The sequence below is a fragment of the Megascapheus bottae genome, chromosome 14 (assembly GCF_031878675.1).
Source record: "Megascapheus bottae isolate mThoBot1 chromosome 14, mThoBot2.hap1, whole genome shotgun sequence".
Lineage (NCBI taxonomy): Eukaryota > Metazoa > Chordata > Mammalia > Rodentia > Geomyidae > Megascapheus > Megascapheus bottae.
Genome location: NC_143522.1, coordinates 32,308,750 through 32,332,647, shown reverse-complemented (window position 1 = coordinate 32,332,647; position 23,898 = coordinate 32,308,750). Strand labels below are relative to the sequence as shown.

The 23,898-nt window shown below is 63.0% G+C and overlaps 1 protein-coding gene across 6 annotated transcripts in view; it reads right to left on the bottom strand.

Annotated features, from left to right (window-relative positions):
• Positions 1-3,321: 3,321 nt before the first annotated feature.
• Mta1 (metastasis associated 1) overlaps positions 3,322-23,898 on the bottom strand; it is a 33,361-nt gene continuing 12,784 nt past the window's right edge. The window contains exons 2-22 of one of the 6 annotated variants that reach the window (XM_090344953.1): positions 22,902-22,969; positions 21,628-21,721; positions 19,646-19,696; positions 19,045-19,171; positions 18,018-18,081; positions 15,948-16,065; positions 11,026-11,128; positions 10,437-10,536; positions 10,140-10,328; positions 9,275-9,349; positions 9,115-9,173; positions 8,799-8,914; positions 8,449-8,600; positions 8,165-8,354; positions 7,938-8,027; positions 7,189-7,344; positions 7,045-7,080; positions 4,760-4,771; positions 3,965-3,996; positions 3,649-3,800; positions 3,322-3,569 (exon numbers count right to left, since the gene is read on the bottom strand). In XM_090344953.1, coding sequence (XP_090201079.1) covers positions 3,419-3,569; positions 3,649-3,800; positions 3,965-3,996; positions 4,760-4,771; positions 7,045-7,080; positions 7,189-7,344; positions 7,938-8,027; positions 8,165-8,354; positions 8,449-8,600; positions 8,799-8,914; positions 9,115-9,173; positions 9,275-9,349; positions 10,140-10,328; positions 10,437-10,536; positions 11,026-11,128; positions 15,948-16,065; positions 18,018-18,081; positions 19,045-19,171; positions 19,646-19,696; positions 21,628-21,721; positions 22,902-22,969 — 2,135 coding nt within the window. In that variant the 3' untranslated portion in view covers positions 3,322-3,418. The remainder of the gene's footprint in view (positions 3,570-3,648; positions 3,801-3,964; positions 3,997-4,759; positions 4,772-7,044; positions 7,081-7,188; positions 7,345-7,937; positions 8,028-8,164; positions 8,355-8,448; positions 8,601-8,798; positions 8,915-9,114; positions 9,174-9,274; positions 9,350-10,139; positions 10,329-10,436; positions 10,537-11,025; positions 11,129-15,947; positions 16,066-18,017; positions 18,082-19,044; positions 19,172-19,645; positions 19,697-21,627; positions 21,722-22,901; positions 22,970-23,898) is intronic. The other 5 variants (XM_090344954.1, XM_090344956.1, XM_090344955.1 and 2 more) reach the window with 5 other exon arrangements.

Genomic DNA, 23,898 nt, shown 5'->3' with positions numbered 1-23,898 from the left:
CCATTGGCCCCGCGGCAGGGGTGGGGCCTCGAGAGCCGGCGCGGGCGCCGCCGCCCGGGTACGCCGAGGGGCGCCGGGGGCCGGGCGCACCTGCCGGAGCGGCGGACGCCACCCCTCGCCCCCGGGCGCGAGCCGGGCGGCGGCCCCCGGGCGGGCCGAGGGTTTCCGGGGCAGCGCGGCGGGGGACGCGGGGGCAGCGCAGCGGGGAGGGGAGCGCGGGCGCGGGGCCGCCCCCCGTTCCCCCCTTGGTCCCCCTGCGGGGCCGCCCCGGAAACCCCCGTCCCCCCCTCCCCGTCCCCCCGTCCCCCCTCCCCGTCCCCTCCGCGGCGCCGCCCCCCGTCCTCCCTCCCCGTCCCCGTCCCCGTCCCCCCTCCCCGTCCCCGCCCGCTCCGCGGCGCCGCCTCCCTTTGTTGCCCGGTTTCCACGGAAACGGCGCAGCGCGGGCGGCCGGGGCGCGGGTCCTGGCGGCGGGGCCTCCCCCGCGGTGTCCGCCCCTCCAAGCCCAGCTCGGGACACCGCCGGGCGGGCGGGGACGGCGGCGCCCTTCCGGGGTCCTCGGCGCGGCCTTGCGCCCGCCTCGCGGCCCTCGAGCCTCCCCGAGCCCCGGGGAGCCGGGCGCGGCGTCCCGGCCTGAGCTGGCTTTCCGGAGGGGCCGCAGCCCACACTGCGCGCCCCCAGCCGGACCGGCCAGCCCGACCGGCTCCCCGGCGCCCGGGAGGCTTGCCAGGCCAGGTGGACTGGCGGGGCGCCCACCGCCCCGCGCACGGCTTTGGGAGGCCCGGCCGGCCATGGGAAGTGGCAGGGCAGCCCGGCTGGCTGGGCACAGGTGTCTCCTGGGAGGAGACATCCTCAAGGGTGCGCGCCCGCCTGGGGACCTGGGGTGGGGACGCCCCGGGGGTGGCAGCAGCGGAATGGCATTGGTGCTGGCCTGGTTCCCAGCGCGGGACGGGAAGGCCCGGAGGGTCAGCGGCTGCTCCCGCCCTGCCCGCCTCTGCTGCAGGCCCTGTGCCCGGGAAAGGCCCCTGCTACTGCAGGAACATTTGGGCTTGGCCAGGAGCACGAAGGAAGGAAGCCGGAGAACCTTGAGCTCCATCTCTGAAGCTGGAGCAGACAGGGAAGGATTGGCAAGCATGGAAACGCACATGTCCCGGGCTGGGTGGAGGCTGGCAGGCCTCCCTGCGACGTCAGGCAGGACTTGGTCTGCTGTGGGCAAGCCTGGGCACAGGGGCTTTGGGCTGCAGCCTTTCCCCGCAGGGTGTGGTACCTCACCCCCCAATGACTCCTTCCCCTCCCCAGGCTCCAGATTACTTTCGCGGTCAGGAGGGCTTTTGGGATGGCAGAGCACAAGCCCTCGTCCCCTGTCCTCACACCAGCCAGAGCCCACTCCTTTTTGTTTTTTTGGGGGGCCAGTCCTGGGTCTTGAGCCTGGGTGCTGTCCCTGGCCTTTTATTTTCTTTTTGTTGGTCATGGGGCTTGATCTCTAGGCTGGGGCGCTGTCCTTCAGCTCTTCAGCTCAAGGCTACTGCCCTGCCCCTGAACCACAGCCCCACTTCTGGTTTTCTAGTGGTTAACTGGAGATCAGAGTCTCACAGTCTTTTGTGGTCTTCTGGGCCCAGGCTGGCTTTGAACCTTGATCCTCAGATCTCAGCCTCCTGAGTAGCTAGGATGACTGGCCCAACTTCCCATTAACCCCAAGACCCCCAGGCAACTGGAGGTGGACATGCAGCCCAAATTCTGCCTGGCCTAGGCAGTCCCAGTGTGCCCCTGCAGTGAGGCTGGGTGGGCAGGGCCCTCAGGCGCTTGGCCTGCTTCCTGAGTCTTTTTGCTCTTGAGACAGTTTTAAGCCAGGCCGCCCCCTTGCCTGCCCTTAAGGACAGCTGGTGGTGGCTATGGGGGCCCTGGGCCCAAATAGCAGGCGTACGTCTGAAAGTAGGGTCTTCATCTAGTGGGCTGGTCTGCAGCCCCTCCCCCCCCTGGGCCCCCGTCATTCCTCCAGAAGTCCAGGGTGGGGAAAGAAGGCCCTGAGGGAGTACGCAGCCCTGGGACACGGGAGGGGGTAGGAGGGTGGCGGGGGAAGAGACCCAGCGCCCTTGGGGAAGGGCATCTGCAGCCACACTCCCGACACCCAGGCCTGTCTTCCCCCTGGGCCTCAAATCAGCCCTCAGAAAAGCCAGAACACCCCCTTATCTGTCCCTGGGATGGGAGCAGAAGTGGTTTCTATTTTAATTTTCAGGCTGAGATTTCCACACGTCACAGGCGCCTGGGTGGGGGCGCAGACGGCAGAGTCTGAGGGGCACGGCCAGGGCTGCCAGGGAGGGGTTGGCCGGCCCTGCTCCTGGCCAGCTGGGCCGACACAGCCTGAGGAGTGGTCCTCAGAGGACGGACGGGCTCCTCCCTTGGTGGCCCGTCAGTCCCGCACCTGTCCCTCTGTCTGCGAGGGTGGTGAAGGGGACAGGCTGAGATAGGATTTCTGAGCAGGGACTGAATACTGAATCTGAGGGAATTCTTACTGTGGAAAAGCGCAGTGCTGGGGGCGGGCGGCGCAGCTCTGGGCAGAACCAGCCTGAGGTAGCTGCAGCGGGCCCTGCAGACACAGGGGCTGGCCCGGGAGGCCTCTGGTGGCAGGGAGGGGGGGTCACCGACGTCCAAGGCCTGTGCCGTTCCACAGGGCAGAGCGCGGGCACGACGCCACGGCTCTGAAAGCGCAGGTCCCCGGGTGCCTGGGTGCAGAGGCCTAAGTGGCGGTGGGACTACACGTGCCGCGTTCCTGCGGACTGCTTCTCTGGGCCCGGCTGCTCCGGAGCGGAGCCGGGGGCCCGGGGCCCAGGGCCGGCCGGGTAGCCACTGCTCCTACCCCAAACCTAGCTCCACAGGGCAGGCAGTGCGGGGAGCCCGAGTCCCCAGGCCAGGAGAGGGACCGGAATAAAGCACACGGACATTCTGGCTGGGTTTTTTTTCTTTTTATGAGATTTTTTTTCTCTTTTGTTTAATATGAAAATTACTTGAAAAGACAAGGGGCCAACCCCGCCAGGCAGCTAGGCTGCCCTCGGCTGCACTGACCCTAACATTCCAGGTGTGAGTTACAGAGCTCAATCAAGTTCATCTACAAAAAAAGTAGTAAAAATAAAATTTAAAATGGCACCTTCAACAGAACACAACCAAAGCTCAGGGCCACCGGGAGAGCCCCTCCCAGGGCGGGCGGCTCCTCCTCTCTGCTCCAGCCAAAAGTAAACACAAAGCTAAAACGATGACTCCTCCTCCTCCTCCTTCTCCTCCACACTGTCGTCCGCTGTCGTCCGCCCGCCAAGGAGGAGGAGGAGGAGGAGGAGGAGGAGGAGCGCATGTCTCTGCAGGGGGCGGTGGGGCACTACAGACGCGGAGGGAGGGCGGAGGGCGGGCAGCAGGCGGCCACCACCGTCTAGTCCTCGATGATAATGGGCTCATCGTTGACCGGCGCAGGGGCAGGCGGCCTCGAGGGCAGGGCCTGGCTCTGGCGCAGGGCGATGGGCTTGTAGGGCCGGCGGGCAGCGCGCTTGGCCTCTGAGGACGAGAGCAGCTTTCGGATCTTCCTGTGCACGGGAAAGGCGGTGGCGGGTGAGCCCGGAGCCCGGGGGCAGCAGCCCCGCCCCGCCCTCTCCGGGGACCCACCTGGTCTCCTCGGTGGCCATGTAGAACACGTCGTCCGGGGCGTCGATCCAGTTCATCCGGCGCCTCTTCACGGGAGGCAGGGAGCCCCCCCGGATGAGGCGCACCTTGGTGGGGTACGACTTCCCGTTCAGGAGGAGGTTCCGGCTGGGTCCCTGTGGAGGAGAGGGTGTGTGGGGGACGCCTCCGCGTCTCCCCAGGCCCTGCTCGCCGCCCACCAGCACAGCTTTCATGGCCGCCAGGCCCGCCCAGGGCAGGCGGGAGGCTCCCAGGGCAGCCGTGCCCACAGCAGTGTGCGCCACACCAGTGGTCCTCTTACCATGTGCCTGGTCTGTCCGTGGTTTGCCAGACCTGATGAGGAAAGAGTGCAGAGTGAGGCAGGAGAAGCAGAGCTGCTTCAGGCGGCCCACCCCGGGCCCCTGCTCAGCAAGGCCCAGCTGGGAGCAGGAGACATCAGGACAGGGCGCCCCCTTCTTGACCCGGGACTTTGTGACCCCACAGCTCGTCTGGCTCTGAGGGCTACCTGCGTCCTGGTCTTGATCTGACAGCTAGCTCAATTCCCTCCCCGACAGACAGGCCACCCACCCACCCACCGACACTGGGCCAAGACCAGTGACCAGAAGGCAGGGCCCATATGACTCAATACTGCAGCAGGCCAAGCTCCCTGGGGCACAGGCAAGTCCCCCGCCCCAGCCCTGGTCTACAGCACAGCTGAGCCAGACACCCTGGCATAGGCTGGGCTTCCTTGCCAGAGCCCCAGCCACCTTCTGCTGCAGGCCTGCCGTGAGCGTCAGCCACGGGTGAGAGTGGGTCCCTGGCCTGGGCGGCCCTGACCCTGGGCCTTCCCTCTCCACTCCTGCCCAGCCTGGACCCCCATCTGCACCTGCTGCCTCCCTCCCAAGGAGGAGGAGCCTGGCCAGCCCTCCCCGTGCAGCCTGATTCCCACCCTGGGGCGTTCCCTGAGCCACGGGGCCTGGCAGGCCCAGATCCAGGCTTCCCCGCCAGCCCGCCAGCCCCTGGAGGGCGTACAAACACCAAGGCAAGTACAACCTACTCTTTCATTGCAGGATCCAAGCCCCACGCCCGGGACAGCCACCAACCCAGCACTACTTACCCAAGTAAGTGCCTGCCAGAAAGATGGGGTGGCAGAGGAGAGAAGACACAGGCTAGTTAGAGTAAGTGGCATGCAGCACGGCAGCCCGCGGGCAGGGCAGAGCAACAGGCCACACGGTGCACAGTAGACCACCAGAGAGTTAAGGATGCCCTGCCACGGCCAGCCCCGCACGCCTCGGCCTCCTACATGCCCAGGCTGTGGGCTCTGCCACTTTTGGAAAATCCAGTGGGAATCAATGTACTTTATTTCCTATTTGTTTTTGCGGGTCCTGGGGCCTGAAATCAGGGCCTGAGCACTGTCTCTAAGCCTCTTTGTGCTCAAGGCTAAGTAGCACTCTACCACTTGAGCCACAGTGCCACTTGTGGCTTTTTCTGAGTACTTTATTGGAGATAAGGAGTCTCAAAGACTTTCCTGCCTGTGCAGCTTTGAACAGCAATACTCAGGTCTCAGCCAGCACCTGGCCTCAACACATGAGCAAAGAGGCAAGGAACAGGGGTTTTACCTGTTTCTCTAGTGCTTCAGGAGACCATTCCTGGACACCTTTGCCCTGAGGCGCGCCAACAGCAGGGGGCGGGGCAGGCAAGAGGCCTCAGATCCAGACCCCCGGGGCACAAGAGGCCTCACACCCAGACCCCCAGGGCACAAGAGGCCTCACACCCAGACCCCCGGGGCACAAGAGGCCTCAGATCCAGACCCCCGGGGCACAAGAGGCCTCACAACCAGACCCCCAGGGCACAAGAGGCCTCAGATCCAGACTCCTGGCACAGGAGGCCTCACACCCAGACCCCCAGGGCACAAGAGGCCTCAGATCCAGACCCCCGGGCACAAGATGCCTCACACCCAGACCCCCAGGGCACAAGAGGCCTCACACCCAGACCCCCGGGGCACAAGAGGCCTCACACCCAGACCCCCGGGGCACAAGAGGCCTCAGATTCAGACCCTTGGCACAGGAGGCCTCAGATCCAGACCCCCGGGGCACAAGAGGCCTCAGATTCAGACCCTTGGCACAGGAGGCCTCACACCCAGACCCCCGGGGCACAAGAGGCCTCATACCCAGACCCCCAGGGCACAAGAGGCCTCACACCTAGACCCCCAGGGCACAAGAAGCCTCATACCCAGACCCCCAGGGCACAAGAGGCCTCACACCCAGACCCCCAGGGCACAAGAGGCCTCAGATCCAGACCCCCGGGCACAAGAGGCCTCAGATCCAGACCCCCAGGGCACAAGAGGCCTCAGATCCAAACCCCCGGGGCACAAGAGGCCTCATACCCAGACCCCCGGGGCACAAGAGGCCTCATACCCAGACCCCCAGGGCACAAGAGGCCTCACACCCAGACCCCCAGGGCACAAGAGGCCTCAGATCCAGACCCCCGGGCACAAGAGGCCTCAGATCCAGACCCCCAGGGCACAAGAGGCCTCAGATCCAGACCCCCGGGGCACAAGAGGCCTCAGATCCAGACCCCCGGGGCACAAGAGGCCTCATACCCAGACCCCCGGGGCACAGGAGGCCTCACACCCAGACCACCAGGGCACAAGAGGCCTCAGATCCAGACCCCTGGGCACAAGAGGCCTCAGATCCAGACCCCCAGGGCACAAGAGGCCTCAGATCCAGACTCCTGGCACAGGAGGCCTCACACCCAGGCCCCCGGGGCACAAGAGGCCTCAGATCCAGACCCCTGGGGCACAAGAGGCCTCACACCCAGACCCCCGGGGCACAAGAGGTGGCAGAGGTATTCCCAAAGTGGGTCATCTAGGGAACAGCAGGAGAGTCACTGCCCTGCCCTGCCACTGGGAGCCCAGGCCTGATCACCACACTGGCTGGGCGTGCTCAGGTTCCTGTCCTGTCCAGGTCACACATGCCCCAGCTGGTGATGTCTGAAGGGCCTCCACAGGCTGAGGCAGCCAGCCCTCCCCCCTGTGCCCACCCCCGCATCTCTGTGGATGCCCCCGCCCCTCTCCTGCTGCCCCGCAGGCAGGGTTCACGGAGCATTGCAGGCAGCAGGCGCAGCCCCACAAGCAAGGCTGGGGGCATGCAGGAAGTCACAGCGCGGAGGCAGCGGGGGCGCCAGGCCACGTGTGCAAGGACAGTCCACCAAAAGGCACAGGCCAAGGAGGGCCGGGGCCAGGGCACCCGGGGGCCGCCCCGAGGGACAGGGGAGGGTGGCGGGGTGGGGCCTGTGTGGACTGCCCTGGACGTGCCCTGAGCCGCCCACGGCAGGAGCAGACGGACACACAGCATCACGACAGGGCTTGGCACAGCACCCCGCGGCCACCCCAGGCCTTACCCCTACTAGGCATCAAGAGGCGCTTCTTCATGTTGCCTGGTAGCGCCCAGAGACGGGGGAGAGAGGGAGAGAGAGCAGTGTCAGCAGGGCTGTAGGGTGCAGCCCCGGGACCGGCAGCCGCTCCACGCTGGCTCCCAGACTCACCATCCACCCCGTTGTGCTGCTCGTAGCTCCTCTTGCCCAGGATGGTGGGGGAGCCGTTGTTGATGACGGGGGCTGATTTGGCGGGCGTCAGGCTGCTGAGCACACTGGATGTAGTTGTCTTCACCGGGTCGGGCTTGGGGGGCCGTGGGTGGGTCTCTGTGGGGGCAGAGGTGCCCCTACTCAGCAGGCAGCCTCCCAGGCCCAGGGCCCCCGCGGCGGGGCAGGGCCCCTGCCAGGCCTAGCAGGGACAGCCAGGTGCCAGCAGCTTACAGGATCCACACTGAGGCCTCCACAGACGGCCTCCATGTCCAGGCCACCAGGGCCGATGGCAGAAGGCTGGCTGCTGGCCAGACCCTGGACGGACTTCCCGACTGAGGGTACCCTGCAGAGGGCTGGTCCTGGCACCAGCTGCCTCCTCCTGCAGGAAAGGGTGAGGCTCGCCCTGGGGCCCCAGGACCTGGGCAGACGGGGAGCAGTGCCAAAACCACTTGTGCTGCGTGAGCACACTTAGCTCACGGTTCCGGAATGTCCTGTCCAGAAGCACGGCAACTAACTAACCTCCATGCCATGCCGGGAGAGCTGACTCATGAGCCCACTTGGCGTCTCACCCTTCTGCCTGGGCTTCTCCCAGGAGCCTGCCTGGGGCCCCTCGCCTGGGGGCTCGGAGCCTGGTGTGAGGCCATGCGGCCAAATATTCCCCACAGTCGTCCAGCCCCCCCCCACCGCCCTCATGGCACTGCCCAGCTTACCGAGGTACCGGAGCACGGCCTGCAGGGGCTTCCGCACCGCGTGCCTCAGCACCAGTGGGCTCTGGGAGGCTTCAGGCAGCCGGGCTGTGCCTGGAGGAGGACAGGCAGGTGAAGGCTGAGGCCTTGCCCACCACCACCCTGGGCGCCCTCTGCCCTCTTGGCCTCCCTCTCCCCCTCCCCCCGGGACTGAGGAGGACACAGGTGGGGGCAGGAAGGGGGCAGCTCACACTCGGCTTTGATGGCGGCACTGTTGATGGGCATGTAGGGGTGGCGTGCAGCGTGCCACGGGCGCAGAATCTCCCGGCACAGGCGCCGGGCAATTCTCGTCAGCTTGGTGGTGTGCAGGTAGAAGGCCTGCCTCGTCTTCATGGCGAACTTGGGGCTCCCGCTGCTCCGGGCGGGGATTCCATGGGGACTCTGCGGAAGGGGGCACGTGGCCCCGACACAGCCCATGACTGGGGGCCAGCAAGCCAGAGCTGGCAGCCAACCAGTGGTGGCCGTGCCCGCTTACCAAGTTGGTGCGGTTGGGTCCTGGCCTCTCTCCATCTAACCGGGTTGGCATTTTCAAGCCACCGTATTTCTTCCAGTAGGTCCAACAAGAGGCGCAGAGGCGACACTGCATGTTAGGGGGACCCCAAGAATACCACTGGTAAGACTGTGTAGCTACGGACAACAAAGTTGGAAATAGACGGATTCTTAAGCAGAACCAACGATGCAGAGAGCATTCATTCCAGTGTCCCTGCCCACCACGCCCCCCGCCGCCCGCCCAGGGCACCCCGCGCCCCCCCTTCCCAGCCGCCACCCCCGGCTGGCCAGGGGCTCCCCATGCGCCCGCTGCCCTGGGCTGGGCAGGGCACTTACTGTAACAGCTCTCGCAGGCCCGGCCAGCCCCAGGGCTCTGGCCTGGTGTCCCGGTGCCGTTCACGACGCTGGCCTTGACGCTGTTGACGCTGATCTGGTTTGGATTTGGCTTGTTACTGGGAGGGTGAGAGGGAGCAGACACCGCAGCCTGAGGCGCCATGCCACGCCAGGCCCCTGGCGGACCACAGCCCCGGGACCGCAGCGGCAGCGGCGTCACGGGCATCAGTCCTCAGCACTCCATGAGAGGCCCGTCGGGCCCACTCCTCCTGCCGCCCTGCTGGCCCTCCACTGGCCCCAGGACCCAGAGTGGACTTACTAGTTGGGAATATAAACTTGTTTCAACTTGCTCTCTGCTTCCGCGGCCTTCAAGCGTTTCTTAAATAAAACAGAGGGTCAAAGGTCATGGGCTGGCTGGGCCACCGCTGGGGACCAGGGGAGAGGGAGAGAGAGGGGGCGGGTGGGGTAAGCCCGCCTACCTGCTGGACGTATCTGTCTGTGGTCTTCCACATGTAGTAGTACTCGATGATGCTCGTGAGTGACTTCCACGGCAGCTGGAATGAGAGGAGGCAGCTGTGCAGGCAGCTTCGGAGCAGGCGGGGGTGGGGGTCACACAGCAGCCCAAGGCCCAGGGGAGCACGAGGCTTGACTGCCCCAACCCAGTCCAAACCCAGATGTCCCCGTGAGTGTGTCCCGGGCCTGAGGGCCCCAGAGGCTGAGCCCAGCCCCCAGGACCAGGATAAACAAAACCCCATTATAGACTCGGGCAGCTTCTCCAGGATCCCCTCCTGCACGCTCTCCATTCCCCCTACAATTGTTTGGGGCTCAGACGAATGCGGTCTCTGCAGGGCACAGCAGTCTCACACTGTCTCACAGGTCTGCTACACTCTCAGCCTCCTTTGCCAAGAGCCTTCTAAGACAGAAGCGCTGGGGCTGGCCCTGCCCGGCAGCTTTGGCGGAGCCAGGGCTCCACTTCTGGCTTCTTGTAGTTAACTGATGATGAGCCTCTGACTTTCCTGTCTGGGCTGGCTTTGAACCATAATCCTCAGACCTCAGCTTCCTTGTAGCCAGGGTTACTGGGGTGAGCCATTGGCACCCAGCTGCCACACTTCTTGTTGGACAGCCGTCACCGGGGTGGGGCGGGGCCATGCTTTAGCAGGCTGGCCAGGTACGTTCTAAGGGAGCCCCAGGGGAGAGGTCTGGAAGGACGCCCCGGGCAGCCCCTGCCCACTCCCAGCCACATGACGGGCCATGGCGGCTGCACACCCCACAGCGGCCATGCCAGGCTACCCAGGACGGGCCCAGGGGGCTCCCCAGCCTCCAGCACCCCACACTAGCACTTACGAAGTCTTGCTGGATGTCTGTGAAGTCTTTCCCGTATTTCTCCAAGGCCTCCTCGAAAAGGCCGGCCTCCGAGGCCGACCACTCCTCCATCTCGTCCCTGCAGAGCACGGGGCCGCCCTGCGGCACCAGGGCAGAGATGGCCTTGGAGATGTCGTAGACGCTCTTGTGCAGTGTGTCCATGGCGTGGAACTGCAGAAGGGCAAGGGCCACGGGGGAGGTGTGGGGGGCCTGGCTGCCAGCCCCGTGGATCCCTCCCACCCCTTCGGCACGCACTGCCGGGCTGGGCAGCCCACTCACCAGGGTGATGTCTCGGGAGGCGGCTGCAGCACTCATATGCAGGCTGGGCTGTCTCACAGAGCTGCTGCAGTCCAGGGCCCGGGCAAAGGTGCCCACAGACCTGGGGAAGAGACCACGCCAGGCAGTCGGCATCTTGGGCATGGACACGGCGGTCCAGGGGCAGAGAAGATACAGGATGCATCTCAGGGCTGCACACGGGAGAGGGAAGGGAGCCTTCCGGGTCCCTGTCAGGGCTCACCTGGCTGCAGCGGCTCTGGGCGTGGGGGTCCTTAAGTCTAGGGGCGCCAGCTGTACCTCCTCCTCCCTCCTGGGGGCCAGGTCCTAGTCCCCACAGCCCACCCCACCTTGGTGTGGATGGCCCGGAGGCACAGGGTGAGGAAGCAGGCCCAGCCCCCTACCATACCAGCCAGTGATGGGTGTGTGGGGGGGTGGCCCCCGCTCGGTGCTCTCTGGGAGCCACCAGAGGTCTCAGCTAGAGAAAGCCTGGCCAGAGTGGAGACAGTGCAGGAGACAGAGCACCAGCAGGTGTCAAGCCGAGCTGGCCTGCAGTCTCACCCCAGGGCCATACAACACTGGCTACAGCACTCACCGTGCCACCACCAGAAACTGGTCGATCTGCTTGTCCACGAGTGGGTTCTGGGCCTCCCAGACCTTGGTCTCCAGTTTGGACTGGTCACGCCCATCCTCCTCTCCTACAGGGAAGAAAGCTTCGGTGAGACGCGCAGGCTGCAGACGAGGCCATGCCAGTCAAGGCCCTGTCTGCCCCCAGGCCTCGCTCCACGCCACCCATTTCCACCCCTGGAGACGGAGCACACCAGGGCTGCTCATGGCAGCCAGGGTGGCCAGGGCCCCCTGCCTGGGGTGAGCTCCGAGCCAGCATCCCTCTGGCAGAAACAGCCTCCTGAGGGTGGCTGGCCACACAGGGCGCATGGGGATAGGGCTAAACGCACACTCAGCTCCCAGGACCCTTGGTGTCTGAAGTACCCTCTGCCACCTTTTTCATCCAGGGCCACTTAGTCCTTCCTGTTCCAAGAGTTTGGGCCCTCAGGAGGCCAGGCCTACATCTGGGAGGCCTGGGGAAATCCCACAATCCCCTGCCCAAGTGTCACATCTGTAATTTAGTGAGAGTATCAGGCGTCATGTTACACAAGCGTTGAATCAGCTCCCCTTTGAACTTTGGCAGTGATGCCCCCCGAGACAGAGGACAGCCTGATCTTGGGGTCCTGTGGATACTGGGTCCTAGGTCATGGCACAGGGAAAGCTCTCTGGACATCTCTTAGAAAATGCACCTGACCTACGAAGAGGAGATAGCTTCTCAGCCTCTCCAGGCAGCGTCTGGAGACACAGAGGCCTCATGACCAGTCTCTAAGAACCAGGTCCCAGAGGCGCTCTGCGAGGTTAGAGGGCTCCAACCTCCAGCTCATGCTTGGAGGTCCCTGGTGGGGCTCTAGGGCACCAGGCTGGGCAAAAATCAGTGCAGTGGGTTTTCCCAGCGCTGTGAAGGGGAGTCCGCCCTGGTGTGCTCTCTGCTCTGAAGTCTGCCATGCAGAGACTCCTGATAATCTGGGGTCTCAGGCCTGCAAATGCCTGGAGAGCAAGCTGAGGAGCGGCACTGCTCTCAGGATGCCCTCCCAGCCACCTTTCCCCTGGAAACTTCCCGTGCATGGAAGGTGGGCGTGTGACTTCACGGCACTCCAAAGGCAGGTGAACAGACCTCACAGGGCGCAGCTAGAGCGCCCACAGGACCCTTCTGAGCCCATGGAGCTGCAGCCCCGGTGCCCATGGGTGACTTTTCACCAGTGTCCTGCTGACCTCCACTCCTGGGGCTCTGCTGGCACCATTCTGTAGTGAGCAGGGGGGCTGCTCAGGGCTGGCTGCCACAGAGCTCTGCAGCTCCGACTCAGAGCTCATTTCAGAAGGCTGTCCACACAGGGAACAGCCTCGAGAGAAAGGACTACAGGGAGGGCTTGCTCAGGAAGCCAAAGCCCCCCTGAGAAGGCGCCTGGAAGATGGAGGAGGGAGACATCAGACCCAATAACAGAGAGCACTGCTGGGCCAAGAGGGCCCTGAGAGGCCTGATCCTGTGCCTACACCAGAGCCGGGACCCGTGAGGAGGAGGGGCGGGCAGGCTGGGTACGTCATCGCCACTCACCGGGAAGCTAACTAGCCACCCAGGACACCAATGGAACCCAATGGGCAGGGCGTGGAGGAGAGGGGCGTGGGAGGCGGGAGGAGTGGACAGTAGCCCGTGCTCAGAAGGGCGCAGAGAGCCAGCCCTGGGATGGCAGCAGGTGGGGAGGGCTGTTGGACTCAGACCCCACAGAGCCATCCAGCTTATTAGGTGACTGGGGAAGTCTCACCACTCCAAATCCACCTCCATGTTGGTCTGAAGGTCTGATTTCAGATCTAAGACCCCCAGCCTCTCCAAGCACCTGAGCCCACGACATTCACTAACAACTGTGTGCCAGCCTGCAAGCCGTGTTGACAGACACGCTCAGAACACCGGGGCTCAGAAGCTGCAACCCACGCAAGGTCCCTCCCAGAATCCCAAGTTTCAGTGGGGTGACTGCATGGGACGTGTAAGCCCACCCTGGGACAGTACACAACGGTGCGTTGAGCTCAGGAGCCGCTGGAACTCAGCGGACGCAGGCCAGGGTCCTGAGGACAAATGCACCAACCCTACCTGCCAGGACCTGTGGGCATCAGGGAGCAGCAGATCAGGCTGCAGAGGCTTCTGCACCCAGCAGAGCCACCACAGAACCACACAGACAAAATGACGAAGACCCCAGTACCCTTCCTTTTCTATTTGAAACAAGAGGGCTTTAAAGGGGTAAGGAGGCGAGGTGCTGACGGCTCAGGCCCACGCTCCGAGCACCTCGGGAGGCTGAGGCTTGAGAACCACGGTTTACAGCCAGCCAAGGCAGTGTCTCCAAAGAGCCAGAAGGGGCACTGGGGCTCAAGTGGCGGAGTGCTAACCTTGATCATAAAAGCTCAGGGGCAGCGGCAGCCCCAGAGCGCTCAAGGCCAGGACTGATCAGACCCCAGTGGCCATACCTGTAACTCTAGGTCTGAGGACGGCGGTGCAGAGTTAGCCCAGGCGGGAGAGTTCACAAGACTCTCACCTCCAATAAACTATTCAAAAAAGCCAAAAATGGCACTGCTGCTCAAGTGGCAGAGTGTTAGCCTTGACCACAAAGAGGCTCAGAGACCCAGGCACTGAGTTCAAGTCCCAGTACTGACCTAAAATGAGCTGGGTGCCAGCTACGCAAGAGGCCAAGAGCTAAGGACTGCAGTTCAAAGCTGGCCCGGGCATGATGAGTCAAGGTGACTTATCTCCAATTAATCACCAAAAAGCTGACCGAAGAGAGTCAGATCTTAGTGAATCATGCCTGTAATCCTTGCTCCTAAGGAAGCTGAGATCTGAGGATCATGGTTTGAAGCCAGCCCAGAAAGACTGTGAGATTCTTCTCTCCAGTAAATTACCAAAAAAAAAAGCCCTAACTGGAGCTATGTCAAGTGGTAGAGTGTTAGCCTCGAGCAAAACAAGTTCAGGGACAGAGCCTAGGCCCTAAGTTCAAGCCCCAGGACCAGCATTAAAAAAAAAAAGGGAAGTGGCACTGTGGCTCAAGGGGTAAAGTGCTAGCCTTGAGCTAAAGAACTCAGGGACAGTGCCCAGAATTCAAGCCCTATGATAGACAAAAAAAAAAAAAAAAAACAACAACAACAAAAAAAACAAAGAAAAGAGAAGACAGACAAGTGAAATGAACACATATATAAACCAAGCAGGTGGAATGAGAGGACTGTAGCTCAAGGTAAGCCTGGGGAAAAAGTAAATAAGACATTATTTCAACCAATAAACCAGGCACAGTAAAGCTACCCAGTGAAAGGAACACCATCTGACACTGACTCCAGGCAAAACCTGCAAGAGCAGGCGGAGTGTATAGCTCAAGCAGGGAAGCACCTGCCTATCAAGTTCAAAATCCACACAGCAGTGATCACACCTAGAATCCCCCGCTGAAGCAGGAGGATAAGGGACGACAGGGTGTGACACAATGTCAAAGAGCAAACACAGCATGATGCCATCAGGCACAAATACACCAAGGAGAATGTACTGAGCAACAGCAGAGCCGCTAATCCCACGAGGTCAAGGCCAGCCAGGGTTGCACAGTGAGACTGTCGAAAAACTCAGGGGCTAGGGAGGAGACTCACTCTGAGTAGTGGCTCTGTGTTCAACCTCCAACACCACACAGGCTCGGCATCACACACACCCCCACACACCATCCACATACCACCCACCCACACCATCCACACACCACACACTCACACCCACACCCACACACCATCCACACACCACCCACCCACACTACACACGCCCACACCATCCACACATCACCCACCCACACTACACACGCCCACACCATCCACACACCACCCACCCACACTACACACGCCCACACCATCCACACACCACCCACACAGACTACACACGCCCACACCACCCACACACCACCCACCCACACTACACACGCCCACACCATCCACACACCACCCACCCACACTACACACGCCCACACCACCCACACACCACCCACCCACACTACACACGCCCACACCATCCACACACCACCCACACACACTACACACGCCCACACCATCCACACACCACCCACACACACTACACACGCCCACACCATCCACACACCACCCACACAGACTACACACGCCCACACCATCCACACACCACCCACACACACTACACACGCCCACACCATCCACACACCACCCACCCACACTACACACGCCCACACCACCCACACACACTACACACGCCCACACCATCCACACACACTACACATGCCCACACCATCCACACACCACCCACACTACACACGCCCACACCATCCACATACCACCCACACACACTACACACGCCCACACCATCCACATACCACCCACACACACTACACACGCCCACACCATCCACATACCACCCACACACTACACATGCCCACACCATCCACACACCACCCACACTACACACGCCCACACCATCCACACACCACACACACTACACACGCCCACACCATCCACATACCACACACACACTACACACGCCCACACCATCCACATACCACACACACACTACACACGCCCACACCATCCACATACCACACACTCACACCCCCACACCATCCACATACCACACACACACACTACACCCCATCCACATACCACACACACACACACACCCCATCCACACACCACACATATACCACACACACACCACACACCCCATCCACACACACACACACACACACACACACGCACACACCCTGAGTTCCATGAGAACCACCAGAGGGAAGGGAAAGCACCACCCCAGGGTCTGGAGCCTGCTCAAGACTGGCCGAACCCCCTTGCCTTCACGAGCCGTGGGCCCCCATTAGCACACAGCCAGCACCGGCGCCCGGCCTGCGTGTCACCAGGCCCCACGGCAGCGTGACCCACACCCACCTTCTTTGAGCAAGTCGGTGATGTCAGCCTGGTACCGGTTTCCCACTCGAATCTCCCCTTTGTCAGCCAGAAGGGTCTTCTGCTGTGGGTCGTAGACTAGAGAATAGAAGAAGAAATCCTGAAAAACACCACACACAAGACAGAGCTGTCAGACAAGCTCTCCACACCTGTGGGCTGTTCCATGCCACGGGGACAGGAAGTAGGAATGAGCCTGCTATGCCCCCCACGCCAGGGCGGAAGCTTCCACAGCCCCGCAGCACTGAAATGCAGGGAGAACCAGGAGGGCCTGACCAGGAGGGTCACAGGTATCTCAGCATGCCAGAGGTACAGAATATTCCAGAATCAATGCAGAGTGGGCCACCACAGCAGTGGTTGAAGCTTTTCCTGGTCTATCTGCCTCAGACCTCAGCCCTGGTTTCCTCAGGGCTGGGCATGACGCAGGCTTTCCACGATTTCCAATCCTCCATGTCCTAATTGTTTTTTATTTTTTGTTTTTGGCCAGTCCTGGGCTTGAGCTCAGGGCCTGTGCACTGTCCTTGGGCTTTCTCAAGGGCAGAGCTCTGCCACTTGAGCCACAGCACCACTTCTGGCTTTTTCCTATGTATGTGGTCCCGAGGAATCAAACCCGGGTCATCACGCATGCTAGGCAAGCACTCTACCACTAGGCCGCACGCCTGGTGCCATCCAGCACTAACTGTCTGAGCAGCCCGCCGCAGCCTGGTTCTTTCGCCAGTCCTCTTCTCACAGCAGCTGCATCCAGATGCTAGCTAACACCCAAAGTTGTCTAGGACTGCAATGTAAGCTGAGCCACAGGGCTCTGCCCGGCTCCCATGCCTCAAGAAACGAAGTGGTGTGCTCTGTCGTGTCCCTGCAGCCGCGGCTCCTGCTTCTCTGTGACGAGCGTGACTGATTCCTACTTCTCCTTGGGCCTCACCTTAAGGACTGAAGTCTAAGCAAGGCCTGATGGCCAAAGCTGCTGACCCTGGCGCTCCTTGTGGACTTGCCTGGATCGTGGTGGAAGAGTCCAGCAGGACTCTCAGCATGCAGACACCTGGGCCCCACTACCACAGCTAGTCACCAGAATACGGCTTCGGCCACTCCGAGCCCCTACACTGCCAGGCCAGTCGTCCCGTGAACCCTTTCCAGGGCTGTACCTCCACGAGGACCAGCAGGCAGGACCTTGCTTTCCAGGGGAAACATTTTCAGAGGCCTTGTAAAACCGGCCATCCTCTGGACTGCCAGCACAGCCCACGGCACGTGCCCCCGTGGCTGGTCAGACAGCGGGCCCTGGGGGTCCCCTGAAGCTCTCACTGGGCCGGCCAACAGGCCTGTGCCCACAGCCCATCTGGTTCTGGGCTCCGTGTAGCAGGAATCAGCCTGTGGCCAAGAGCAGCCGAGAGAACACGCTGACCTCTCGGGGACTGGTGCCCACACCAGGGTGACCTCTGACCCACTCGGCCATCCTGGCTCCCCGGGGCAAGGCTAATGGCCTCTTGCTAGGAACATGTGGAGAGCAGGCTCCTTCCAGGGAGTCTGGGTAACACAGCCCTGAAGGCCAGGTCCCAGCTAGGAAGGACTTGTCCTCACCTGACCTCAGGCTTCCCCTCCACCACAACCTTCTCCTCTCCCCTCCCAGAAACTATCATGCAGTGTCCTGGCCTTCCTGGCCGCCAACCCTGACTGTCACATCAGTGTGTTCACGGCATCCTTGCCCTGGGGATATTTGGGTACGTGGGGGTGGCATCTGGCAAGTGGTGTCAAATGACAAGTGGTCCTAAGTAAGAAACACCTGCCTAAATGCCACAGGGCCAAGGCTGGGCCACCCCAGGGCAGAGGTCAAGGTGGCCTAAGTGAGCTCTGTACACTCCACGTGACAAGGACTATAGAGAGGCCCTGCAGTCACCCTGACTGCCAACCTTCCATGGCTTTCCAGGAGTCACTTCCAGGAAGTGGCTATTCAGATGCCACCCTGCTGCCCCCAAATGCCAGCTTCAGGACACTGTGAGTCAGTGAGGCTCAAAAGAGCAGGGCCAGCAGGGCCACCAAACAACAGGGGAAGCCAGGCCTCACCTCACGCTCCAGGTAGGACTTGAGGGACTCAGTCTCATTCAGCAGGGTGACACTGCACTTGCCCCTGGAAGAGAGGATGGGCAGGTGGAGGTGGGGCAGGCAAGTGGAGCAGGGGCGGGGCCGTGGGAGCTACCTAACGTGCCTGGAGGGGTCAGCGGGTCTATGTGACGTGTGGGGGGGGAGGGGTCAGCGGGTCTATGTGACGTGCGCGGGGGGTCAGCGGGTCTACCTGACGTGCGCGGGGGGGGGGGGGGTCAGCGGGTCTGACATGCGCGGGGGTCAGCGGGTCTACGTGACGTGCGTGGGGGGTCAGCGGGTCTATGTGACGTGCGTGGGGGGTCAGCGGGCCTCCCTGACGTGCGCGGGGGGTCAGCGGGCCTCCCTGACGTGTGTGTGGGGGGTCAGCGGGTCTACCTGACGTGCGCGGGGGGGTCAGCGGGTCTACCTGACGTGCGCGGGGGGGTCAGCGGGTCTACGTGACGTGCGTGGGGGGTCAGCGGGCCTCCCTGACGTGTGTGGGGGGGTCAGCGGGTCTATGTGACGTGCGTGGGGGGGGTCAGCGGGTCTACGTGACGTGCGCGGGGGGGGGGGGGGTCAGCGGGTCTACCTGACGTGCGCGGGGGGGGGGGGGGGGGGTCAGCGGGTCTACCTGACGTGCGTGGGGGGTCAGCGGGTCTACCTGACGTGCGTGGGGGGTCAGCGGGCCTACGTGACCGTGCGCGGAGGGGTCAGCGGGCCTCCCTGACGTGCGTGGGGGGTCAGCGGGCCTACGTGACGTGCGCTGGGGGGGAGGGGTCAGCGGGTCTACCTGACGTGCGTGGGGGGTCAGCGGGCCTACGTGACGTGCGCGGAGGGGTCAGCGGGCCTCCCTGACGTGCGTGGGGGGTCAGCGGGCCTACCTGACGTGCGCTGGGGGGGAGGGGTCAGCGGGTCTACCTGACGTGCGCGGGGGGTCAGCGGGCCTACGTGACGTGCGCGGAGGGGTCAGCGGGCCTCCCTGACGTGCGTGGGGGGTCAGCGGGCCTACCTGATGTGCGTGGCGGGCAGTGACTCCAGCTGCCGGGAGAGGAACAGCTCCCGGTGCCGCAGCTGGTGCTTCAGCTTCTCTGGCAGGTCGACCATCTCCGGATTCTCCACCTCCTCCTCCACTTCCCCTGAAGGGCACAGAGACCCTGTCAGCATGGCCCACCAAGGCCCAGCTGCCAGCCCTCACCCGAGACTGGTCCCCCACGTGCAGGGCGCTGGACACGGGATGGCCGCCTCCTGGCCTGGCATGTCCCTTGGCCATCCACAGCAGTCAGGACACGGCATCCAGGGCCTGCTTTGGAAGCAGCAGGCCAGAGAGAGGAAGGAAAAGAAGGGCAGCCACTATGCGTCCAGGGCGGGAGGAGCAGGGGCAAGTGCCCTCGGCCTGGGGCCCGTCTTCCATTCCCCTAGGCCTCACAGCCCCTCACAGCCTAACACAGACTTTCCTGCCTGGACACCCTCAGGGCTGGGCCACGCCAGGCCGAGGGGAGCCCTCCTCAGCTGGCGAGCAGGGGAGGCGGGAGCGGGCATGCAGGTGGCCTGTGTGGTCACAGCCGGGGCCGCAGACGCCAGGACGCCCCCCTGCAGAGGTGGGCTCTTACCTTCCTCGCCGGTGTCCGCCCCCGGTCCGGCTCTATAGCAGACTGACAGGGCTACATAACAGACAGACAGCGCCGGATGGCCGGTCAGCGCCAGCGCCGAATGGCCAGTCAGCGCCAGTGCCGGTTGCTTGCTCCCTGCCCAGGGCCTGGACTGAGGACACACAGGGGCCACAGGCCTCCCCACGGGGACAAAATCCACCCACTAACGATCACCTGGGCTTCGCATTCCACCCAGCTGACCCGGGCCCACTTGAGGCCCAAGCCCCCGTCTTCCCCGGCAGGCAGGTACACTCCCCGCCAGCCCCTCCCGAGCACAAGGACAGGACAGCAGGATGCGTGAGGGTAGGGGGTGACGACGACGACGACGACGACGAGCTAGTGGCTGGGGTTTCCTCTCAATGGTGCTGCGCACGAGGCCTGGCTGGACAGTGCCCAGGAGGATCACAAGAGGGGTGGCTGTCAACAGGTCCCGCCCCCCCCCCCCCAGCCTGCCAGTCCTCCTGGCTACCTACTGACCCCCTGTGGCGACGTGGGGAAGCCCAGGCTCTTTTGGGCCAGGAGCTCTAATCTAAGCCCTGCGTTTATACAGAGGCGGAGGCCGGGCCTCAAGAGCCCGAGGACAGCACGGCTGCAGACCAGCCTGCTCGCCTCCTGTCCACTGAGCAGTGCCTGACCTGACCCCACAGCCCCGTGCTGCAGGCAGCTTCTGCCCACATCCACCCCATGCTGGTCAGCGTGCCTGGGGTGCAGGCCGACTGCACAGCCAGATGGGCCCTAGGAGAAGCCCACGGTGGCTCCAAGATGCCCTGCCGACCAGTGCAAGGACAGTACAACGACCGGATCAGACATGCACAGCAGCTCCACCCCCGCCACCTGCCTCAGCTCCCCTGCGAGCTCCTCCAAGGGGCAGATCTTCAACCAACCCCCTCCCTCGAGCCCTGAGAATGCCAGCAGGGGGACGGGGCCTCCTCTACGCTTGCTGAGCCCCAATCTTGCCTTCTGGATGGCTCTGGCAGGTACTAGGCCAAGCCCAGAGTCCCACCTCCATGAAGGCCCCTGACCACACGCCCTCCTCCAGGGTCCCGCGCTGCCGAAGGGTCCCGGAGTGAGCAGCAGAGCCTCGTGCCGGCAGCGCTGAGGCCACACTGAGTGCCCCAGAACACACATGCACCCTTCACACCCCAGATGCTACCTGCAAGCCAGAGCACAGGCCTGGGGTCTGCAGGAGCAAACCAGAGCGCCCCACGGTGCCTAGGCACCCAGCTCCAGCTCTGGCTCCCTCTGGCCTCAGGCCCAGGAAGCCCCCCCCTTCCATAGGTGGGTGCAGTGAGGGGCCTGGCACCCTGCCTCATACACAGCCCTGCTGGGAGCACGCGCAGCAGATGCCCGGGGCCTGCCACATGACCAACAGCCACCACAGGAGGTGCAGAGCCACGGGGCCACGGTGGAGGAGGGGCCCAGGGATGGTGGGCCCTGAAGGTTGTGCTGGGTGGCCAGACTAGGTGCCCGGTCGTCTGCCATGTTCCTCACAGCCCCGCAGCCCCGGACTGGCCGAGTGGGCCAGACCCCAGGTCACTCGGCCATACGTCAGAGCTGACCCCAGTGCAGACAACCTTGCTGGTCTGTGGGTGTCCATTTCAGGATGGGAAGCCAGACCGTGAGGCTGAGGGGAGGCGGGGCTTTCAGGTGCAGCGGCAGAGGCCAATGAGCCCTCATCAGGGCAAGTTTTGCACTCTGCGGCAGGAGGGAGGGTCACCGTCTGAGCACGACTGTGATTGCCCCATGATGTGGCCTGCCACGGCCGATGGCAATCAGGATAGGAGAAGCGGCCATCTGCTCCGAGCCCCAGAGGAACCGGCCAGGGGCTCTCAGGTGCCTCACCCACACCCAGCTGCACCCTGAGAAGACGGGACGGGACGGCCAATGGTGGCCCCGGGGAGCAGGCAGCCGAGGAGGCCCCCGGGAGAAAGGCAGAGACTCACTCGCATGCTTGTCAGCCAGAGCAATGAGGGTGCTGGAGATATCCCTCCTCCGGTAGAAGCACACGACCTTGGCCTCCACATTCCCGTTGGCAGTCTGAAACAGCAAGGAAGAGCATCTGAGCAGCAGCCACCTGGGACCACAGGCCACACGAGAAGCCCTGCTGGACAGGGTTCAGGCCCATGAGCAGACACATGGGACCAAGCCCCCCCCGAGCCTGGGCCCTTCCTGGGAGGAAAGGACACCAGAGTTAGGTGGGAGCTCAGGACCCCACCTACTGAGGAGGCTGGGAGGGGAACACAGCAGCACCCAAGAGGCTCGCGGACAGCTCTTAAGTTCTGAGTTTAAGCCCGAGGATGACACCACCACCAACAAAAAAGTTGGCTCAGTACAGGTATGGGCTGCGTGGTGGCTGGGTGAGGGCCTGGAGTGGGGTGTGTGACGGTGGGGCAGACGTGGATACCGCTAGATTACTGGTTGTGTGTCCACTGGGGACTCGGGAATCATGGACACTGCTTAGGTCAAAGGAGTTCTAAGATGCCTAACTCCATCCTGGTGGGGACAGCTGGATGTCACCCGTGATAGGGTGGACATGACACCGGAGATGGCCCTGAGCCAGCCATGCCACTGAGTGGGTCCAGAGAACTACCAGGCACTTGTGAGGCTCAGCCCATGGCCAGACTGTGCACCCCGTGTAGCATCCAGAGTCTGAGAGATGGCGCCAGGGGAGGGAGGGAGGCGTGTGGTGCTGGGTTCCACGGGGGCTGCCCCTGCCCCACCCCTGCCCCGCTGAGGGTGGTGGCAGAGCCCAGGTCAGAAATGGAGGGGCACACGTGTGCACACGCGTGTGCCGTCCTCACGCCACCCGAGGGGGGCCTGCGGGGTTACCCGTGTGCACACACCTGTGGCATATGCCACAGCCCAGCACCCTCAACACAACGCAGGTGACCTGACCGGAGCCCCCAAGCAGCACGCTCCCTGCCCTCCCCCTCCTTGCTCTGTCCAGGCTGCAGGTGGCTCATGTCTCCCCAGCCCCCCTCCCAATCACCCCACTCCCACCAGGCACAGAGCGGACCACGCAAGTCAGGGCGTCCCCAGGGCACAACCCTGTCTCCAGACCTGACTCCCAGGCCTGGGGAGCCAGGAAGTGACCTGGGAGGCAGCTAGCAGGGTCCCCGCCGGTCTCCAGTCATCCAACCTGGGAGAAACTCAGGTAGGACCTCGTCCTGACCACCCAGCCCCCGCCCCACACCCCCAGCTCCAGGTAGAGCGCTACCTTGTTGAGCTCCTCGATTCTTCGGATCAGGTACGGATTGCTGGAGGAGTTCTCGAAGTAGACATAGTCTGCAACAGACAGGGCGAGTGTCACCGGTGTCACCCTCCCTCCGAGTCTCACACAGACCCTCTCCCAACTCAGCCCCCCTGGGAAACAGGTGGAAAACTCCCCCTCCAAGCAGGCACTGGGGACGCCCACCTCAGCCTAGCCACCCAGGAGGCTGAGTCCATGCCCCGTGGTACTGGAGGGCGGGCACCCCAGTCCTCTCTTCTGGTTTTCATAGCACAGGTGTATCTAGGTGTGGTGACACAGGAAAGCACAAACGATGGCCTACTGTCATGCAACTGCAGTGTGCCAGGCACTGACCCATCATATGGCAAAGCATTATGTCACACTGTCCCCTGCTGGCCTCTCAGGGCTTCTGGAACTGGAGGGATGGTTTAAGCCATGAAAAGAACAACCTGAACATCGGGGGCCAAGTTCAACACACACACACACACACACACACACACACACACACACACAAATCGCGGCGCCCTCTGGAGGGCAAAGGTTATCTTCTGGGTGTGTGGCCTCTGGACCCTGCAGGGGCCATGGGACAGGCTGGCCCTCACCGGCTCGGCTCCAGTAGTGGTGCTCAGCTCACAGGTTAGCTCTGCTTCTCAGCAGCCAGGAGGTGACAGCACAGCCACAGTGCCACCAAAGCCACTGGAAAAGGCCTTTACTTTTTGGCAGCCTGTGGACTGAACTCAGGACCTTGACTTGTGAGGCAGGAGCTCGTCCACGGGAGATTGGCCTCCACTCTTTTCTGTTTTCATTATTTTTTCATTTTCTTTTTTTCTCCCCCTCTCCCTCCAGTCCTGGTGCTTGAACCCAAGGCCTGGGCACTGTCCCTGAGCTTCTGTTTCTCACCCCACCCCGGGACCGCCGCACCACCGTTCCGCCACAGCACCACTTCTGGCTTTTTCTGTGTGTGTGTGTGGTTCTAAGGGATTGA